This window comes from Garra rufa, chromosome 17 (assembly GCF_049309525.1).
Source record: "Garra rufa chromosome 17, GarRuf1.0, whole genome shotgun sequence".
Taxonomy (NCBI): Eukaryota; Metazoa; Chordata; class Actinopteri; order Cypriniformes; family Cyprinidae; genus Garra; species Garra rufa.
Window position 1 is genome coordinate 40,314,718 of NC_133377.1, and position 8,177 is coordinate 40,322,894.

General features: G+C 36.1%; 1 protein-coding gene across 1 annotated transcript in view; it reads left to right on the plus strand.

The window, feature by feature from the left end:
- The first annotated feature begins 434 nt into the window (after positions 1-434).
- slc45a4a (solute carrier family 45 member 4a) overlaps positions 435-8,177 on the plus strand; it is a 44,064-nt gene continuing 36,321 nt past the window's right edge. The window contains exon 1 of the mRNA XM_073821507.1: positions 435-714. Within this exon, the coding sequence (XP_073677608.1) occupies positions 435-714 (280 nt within the window). The remainder of the gene's footprint in view (positions 715-8,177) is intronic.

The following is an 8,177-nucleotide window of genomic DNA, read 5'->3' on the forward strand; positions in this document are numbered from 1 at the left end:
TACCGTTTCCAGTAGACAGTAAACACACTTACACACACACATACACACTTACATGCACATTCACTCACTCTCACACACACACACACTCACTCACTCACACACACATACACACTCACACACACACACTCTCACATACATCACATCAGCGGGAGTGACCTCATGGTAGAGTCATATCTTCCCCAACTGTCCAAACCAAATCACCCAACACAGCCCGCCCCAGAGCTCCTGCAAACGGCCTTCATCAAACGCCACATTTTGGGATATTTCACGCTTCTTGAGTCCAGTTCACAGGAGATTTCCTCGACAGAAGGAGGTCCACGGGAAGCGGTGTGCTGTTGTTGGCTTTATTCTTCCTAGATTTTATTTTTTATTTTTTTTGCATTAGTTTGTGTGTGATTTTGCGTGGAGCCACACGTGACCTCTGCTCCGAGTGCATGCCGACGACGATGGCCCCACAGAACACCGAGGCCGAAGCCGTGCAGATGCAGGCTGCCGTGGTGACACCTGCAGAGAAACGGGCCGGAGGAGGCGGGGCTAATGCAGTGGGTGGGGCTGGAGGGCGGGATTTGGAGACTCAGGAGGAGTCGGTCAGCGAAGCATCTATAGACCGCATCCCACTGCGTCAGTGGATCATGCACGGCGCCGTCATGTTCGGACGAGAGTTCTGCTATGCCATGGAGACGGCGCTGGTCACACCTGTACTGCTGCAGATAGGTAAGACAATGACCGTTAACATTCACCTCTACATTTGTAAACACAGAAGTACCAAATATCAGGTCTATATTTATCGGTCTATGACTATTTCTACTACAAAGAGGAAGACACTTGAATGAGTGGTGGAACATTTTGAACAACAAACAAACACATCTAGTTGACTAGGATTACTCTACTTCCAAAATAAAAATTTACTCACTCCCATGTCACCCAAGATCCAAGATGACTTTCCTTTTTCAGTCGCAAAGAAATTAAGTTTTTTGAGGAAAACATTCCAGGATTTTCCTCCATATAGTGGACTTCAATGGTGCTCAACACATTGAAGGTTAAAAATGCAGCTTCAAAGTTCTCTAAACGATCCCAGATGAAGAATAAGGGTCTTCTCTAGTGAAACGATCAGTAATACACTATACACTAGATTAAAGGATTACTCCATTTCCAAAATATAAATTTCCTGATAATTTACTCACCCCCATGATATCCAAGATCCTAGACATCTTTCTATTTTAAGTCGCAAAGAAATTAATTTTTTTGAAGAAAACATTTCAGAATTTCTCTCCAATTAGTGGACTTCAATGGGGCTCAATTGATTGAAGGTTAAATGTGCAGTTTCAATGCAGATTCGAAGAGCTCTAAACGATCCCAGATGAAGAATAAGGGTCTTATCTAGTGAAACGATCAGTAATTTTCTAAAAAAAAAATTACAATTTATATTTTTTTAACCTCAAATGCTCGTCTTGTCTAGCTTTGTGATGTGCACACGTATTCTGTGCTCTCCAGTTCAAAACAGTTAGGGTTAACAAACTCCCATCTCATTTTCTCCTCCAACATCAAAATTGTCCTACATCGCTGCAGAAGTACCGACCCAGTGTTTACAAAGTAAACATACAAAGATGGTCAAACACCCTTCACAAAAAAGGTAAAACAGTGATGCAGGATAATTTTGAAGTATCCAGGAATAAGGGTCTAATTTAGCGAAATGATTGGTTGTTTTCTTAAATAAATGAATATTTATACACTAGATTAAAGGATTACTCCACTTCCAAAATATACATTTCCTGATAATTTACTCACCCCCATGTCACCCAAGACCCTAGATGTCTTTCATTCTTAAGTCACAAAGAAATTAAGTTTTTTGAAGAAAACATTCCAGGATTTTTCTCCATATAGTGGACTTCAATGGTGCTCAATGGATTGAAGGTTAAAAATGCAGTTTCAATCCATCTTCAAAGTGCTGTAAACGATCCCAGACAAAGAATGAGGGTCTTATCTAGTGAAAAAATTGGTTATTTTCTTAAATAAATTAATATTTATACACTTTTTAACCTCAAATGCTCGTCTTGTCTAGCTCTGCCATGCACTTGTGTACTCTGTGCACTCCAGTTCAAGACAGTCAAAAAACTTCCATCTCGTTTTCTCCTTCAACTTCAAAACGTCCTACTTCGCTGCAGAAGTACCGACCCAGTATTTACAAAGTAAACATGCAAAGATGATCAAACTGATATTTTGAAGTTAAAGAAGAAAACGAGATGGGAGTTTTTGGAAATACCCTAACTGTTTGCGCATTGCAGAGCTAGACTAGATGAGCATTTGTGATTAAAAAGTGTGTATATATTTATTTATTTATTTATTTATTTTCCTAAAGAAAATAACCGACAGCTTCGCTAGATACACTCTTCAAAATAAAGCTGCTTCACAATGCCATAGAAGAACCTTTTTTTGTCTAAATGGTTCCATAAAGAATCTTAAACATCTGAAGAACCTTTCTGTTTCATAAAAGGTTCTTTGAGGTATAAGAATGTTCTTCAGATTCTAAAAAGTTAGGAAAGAAATGGTTCTTCAAAGAACCTTTGACTGAATGGTTCTTTATGGAACCAAAAATGGTTCTTCTGTGGCATTCGCTTGAAGGACATTTTAAAGCATCTTTATTTTTAAGAGTGTTAGACCCTTATTCTTTGCCTGGGATCGTTTAGAGTTCTTTGAAGCTGCATTGAACCTGCACTTTTAATCTCTAATCCATTGAGCACCATTGAAGGCCACTACTGTATATGGAGAAAAATCCTGCAATGTTTTCCTCAAAAAACTTAATTTCTTTGCGAATGAAGAAAGAAAGACATCAATTTCTTGGATGACATGGGGGTGAGTAAATTATCAGGAAATTTTTATTCTGGAAGTGGAGTAACCCTTTAACTCTACTAGACATCCCACAGTGGCCTGGATAATCTGCACAGACATGTAAATCTAATATTTGTGTTTGTGCCCTCATTTCTAGCCAGTTAATGATGTCCTCACTCTCAGTTTTTTAATAAATGAGCATTGTGCCTTTCCAGCTGCAAGTGTTTTTGTCAGAGAAACATCTCTATATCTCAGAACTGTGTGTGTGTGTGTGTGTGTGTGTGTGTGTGTGTGTGTGTGTGTGTGTGTGTGTGTGTGTGTGTGTGTGTGTGTGTGTGTGTGTGTGTGTGTGTGTGTGTGTGTGTGTGTGTGTGTACCTGGTATTCATCACGTTGTGGGGACCAAATGTCCCCACAAGGATAGGAATACCAGTAGATTTTGACCTTGTGGGGACATTTCTTAGGTCCCCATGAGGAAACAGGCTTATAAATCATGCACAATGAGTTTTTTTGAGGAAGTAAAAGTGTGCACAATCTCCTGTGAGGGCTAGGTTTAGGTGTAGGGTAGGTGTAGGGTGATAGAAAATACGGTTTGTACAGTATGAAAACCATTACGCCTATGGAATGTCCCCATAAAACATGTAAACCCAACGTGTGTGTGTGTGTGTGTGTGTGTGTGTGTGTGTGTGTGTGTGTGTGTGTGTGTGTGTGTGTGTGTGTGTGTGTGTGTGTGTGTGTGTGTGTGTGTGTGTGTGTGTGTGTGCACCTGGTATTTATCACGTTGTGGGGACCAAATGTCCCCACAAGGATAGGAATACCAGTAGATTTTGACCTTGTGGGGACATTTCTCAGGTCCCCATGAGGAAACAGGCTTATAAATCATGCACAATGAGTTTTTTTGATGAAGTAAAAGTGTGCACAATCTCCTGTGAGGGCTAGGTTTAGGTGTAGGGTAGGTGTAGGGCCATAGAAAGTACGGTTTGTACAGTATGAAAACCATTACGCCTATGGAATGTCCCCATAAAACATGTAAACCCAACGTGTGTGTGTGTGTGTGACATGGTGTGATAAAGCAAGCAATTAAAGGAGCTGTGGGACGTGCCCTGCATGATTCGCCTGCCAGTTTATAGATTATGTAAACGACACCCCAGGCCTTTATATTCGTGAGAAACTGCCACATTGTCATGCAAGCAGCTGTGAGACTCAAGGAGCAGAGGTGCTTTTGTTCTTCATAATCATCATGTTTTATTGAAGAAGTCCGATTTTCTTAACAGGAGGTCTATCGACCATGTATGGTCCAGTGGGAACTGTGATGATGAATTTTTTTTTTTTTTAGCCTTTTCCTCCTATTAATGGTCAAACGTTCCTTAAGAATTTTAATGTTTTTGAAAAAATTGTCCTCTTCTCACCAAGGCTGCATGTATTTGATTTAAAGTACAACAAAAACAGTAACATTTTGAAATATTTTTACTTTTTAAAATAATCTATTTTAAAATGTAATTTATTTCTGTAATCAAAGCTGAATTTTCAGCATCATTACTCCAGTCTTCAGTGTCACATGATCCAGAAATCATTCTAATATGCTGATTTGCTCTTCAAGAAACATTTATTATTATTATTATTATTATAATTATTATCAATATTTGAAATGGTTGAGTACATTTTTTCAGGATTCTTTGATGAATGGATAGACCCAAAGATCAACATTTATCTGAAATAAAAAGCTTATAAAAATCAGCTTTTAAATCACAGGAATAAATTACATTTTAAAATATAATCAAATAGAAAACAGTTACTTTAAATGGTAAAAATATTTCAAAAATGTACTGGTTTTGCTATACTTTGGATCAAATAAACGCAGGCTTGGTGAGCAGAAGAGATTTCTTTAAAAAAAAAATTAAAAATCATACTGTTAAAAAAACATTTGACTAGTAGTGTAAGTCACTGGATAAAAAAACATCTGTCAAATGCATAAATGTAAATGTAAGCATAGACAATCTCACTTTTCTTCTTTTTATTTATTCACTTGTTTACGCTGTAGCCCATGTCAGCTATTATCTTCACTTTTCAATAGATCTAGTTAGCATAACAGGACACAAACTGAAGACATATTGTTTGAGGTTTTTTTTCTCTCCCTGAGGGATGATCCATTATTTATTGTGCTGTAACTGTGTCAGTTCAATGAACTGGTTCATCAAGCGTATAGATGTGCTGATTCAGTCATCATTTAATACTGTGCAAAATAACCTGTGTGTATCGTTTTCCTTTCTTTCTTTTTTTCTGTAAATGTTTGCATTGACTAACAATGAATAGTTACATTTTGTTACAGAATTGATTAATTATTGCTAGTTGATAAAAATGGTTTGTGGTTAGTTCCTGTTAGCTCAGGTCTGTCAAATATTATTAACAGATACAACATTTGATGTAGATGAGTTTGTTTCATCATCAGATTTGGAGAAATGTAGCATTGCATCACTTGCTCACCAATGAATGAGAGCTGTCAGAATGAGAGTCCAAACAGCTGATAAAAACATCACAATAATCCACAAATAATCCACACCTCTCCAGTCCATCAATTAACATCTTGAGAAGCCAAAAGATGCTTCTTTGTAAGAAACAAATCCATCAATAAGACATTTTTAACTTTAAGCCATCTCTCCATAATTAATAATAACACTTCCTCCAGTGAAAAAGTCCATCTTCTGTTGTCTTCTCACCTCAAAATTCACCCAAATTATCAGAGCCGTTTTAGACTCTTGACTTGTGAACAGTGCTTGATTTGTGCATATTTCTCTCCTGATTCAGACCGGATGACTTTTTCACTTCAGGAAGCGTCATTATGAATTATGGACTCATATTTTGACCAGAATCAACAGTTTAAAGTTAAAGCATTATTTCACATGTGTTAAGATAAAATGAGATAATAATTTTAGTTAAAATGGGCCACCTTCTGAATTGAGTTTAAGCAGAAATTCTAGTTGTTCCTCTTATTAAAAATTATTTATATTATTCATATATTGTATTATTGCATTTGTGACATACCCTTTTCACATTTTACCTTCTTTTACCTATGTCTGTATGTGCATGTTATGAGGCATGTGGATATGTACACACAAACATACATGTATAATACAGTATATACTGTAGTTGTGAGACCAATAAAATCATATGTGACCCTGGACCACAAAACCAGTCATAAGGTTAAATTTTACAAAACTGAGATGTATGCATCATATGGAATCTCAATAAATAAGCTTTCTATTGATATATAGTTTGTTAGGATTGGACAATATTTGGCCGAGATACATCTATTTGAAAATCTGGAATCTGAGGGTGCAAAAAAATCAAAATATTGAGAAAATCACCTTTAAAGTTGTCCAAATTAAGTTCTTAACAATGCATATTACTAATCAAAAATTACATTTTGATATATTTATAGTAGAAATCTTACAAAAAATCTTCATGGAAGATGATTTTTACTTAATTTCCTAATGATTTTTGGCATAAAAAAAAAAATCAATAATTTTGACCCATACAATGTATTTTTGGCTATTGCTACAAATATACCCCAGCGACTTAAGACTGGTTTTGTGGTCCAGGGTCACATATTTACTAAATGTCAAGAACTGTTATGTCAACAGTTTGAAATTAATTTTTAAGGAGATAAGGCACTCAAAACTTAAATGGCCCAATTTACCTGATTTCACCCTATATAAATTGTAATTTTAAAAAAAAAAGGTAAGACCATTCTTCTTTGGCTGTGACCGTTTAGAGCCCTTTGAAACTGCATTTTGGAAGTTCAAACTCACAGGCACCATAGAAGTCCACTATGTGGAGAAAATTCCTGAAATGTTTTCCTCAAAAAACATAATTTCTTTACAACTGAAGAAAGAAAGACATGAACATCTTGGATGAAAAGGGAGTAAATTATCTGTAAATTGTTGTTCTGGAAGTGAACTAATGCCTTAAAAATCTTGTAAAGATGAATTTGTTTCTTAAAAACAAGCAGCTTTTGGCTTTGCAAGTCATTAACTGGTGGACTGGAGTGGTGTGGATTATTGTGATGTTTCTATCAGCTATTTGGACTCTCATTCTGACTGCATCTAGGGCTGCTCGATTTTGGCAAAAATCATAATCACGATTATTTTGGTCAATATTGTAATCACGATTATTTAACACAAATATGACTGGGTCCAAAACTTTATATTAGTGATTAATTTAAAGATGGGAGTACAACAACAACAAAAAAAAAGATACAAATGGAGAAAAAGTGTTTTTTTTTTTAAATACTGAATACTTTTATGCAAGTCTAAAGTAGTCTAACAGTACTATAGAAATTTGTGAATTTGAATGTAAAATAAAACGGCCTCTTCACTGTAATAATTAAGCATGCTTTGTTTCCTTCATTCAAGAGCATTGAGTAATTATTCTCTTTGTATTTTTACGTTTTATATACATTAAGCACAGAGATGGCAGAAGGAATATTATTTGTTGCCACTTTAAAAGCCACACAGATCCAATATACTGTTACACACGTATTTTCATTCTCAACTGTTTATGATCATTTAAAGCATAACTGACAAGAGTTTACATTAATAATCACCAAGCCCCTCATTGTGAAATATTTTTGCGTGTATTTGAGCTAAAAGATAACTTTAAAAACACAACATCAAAGAAACATTAATAAATCAAGCACGTCCCGTTTTATAAAAAGTCACGTTACAAGATTTTGTTGATTTGCATGTGAAATTAGGCTTTTATAGAGGAGCGAAAGCACACCACTGGAAAGGTGGTGGAATAGAGTGCAATAATCTCATTTACTGTATTTTCATGATCGTTTGAAGCCAGAATTGAAATTGAATTCGATTATTGGCACAGCCCTAACGGCACCCATTCACTGCCTATAGGAGCAAGTGATGGAATGCTACATTTCTCCAAATCTGAAGAAGAACAAACTCATCTACATCAAATGTTAATATATCTGTTAATATTATTTGGTAGACCTGATTTGTTTCTCAGGAACATGCAACTTTTGGCTTCACAAGACGTTAATTGGTGGGCTAGAGTGGTGTGGATTATTTGGATTACTTGTCTGTATAAAAGTTTGTAACTAAACACTTTCCCTAAAGGGTAACTTGATTGTCAGTAACCTGATTATTTAGCTTGTGTTGGTGATTATATAAGCTAATGGTGAGTTCTTTGAGTTCAAAGGATTAAGTCATCAGGTCAAGGCCAGTTGTGAGTGACGCGATTCTGTCATGCAACATGCTAATTTTAGAGCTTTACGTGACTTAGTGTCTGTAAACATCAGGCACTCAGTGTCCAAACTACAATGGCAAAGGATAAGAG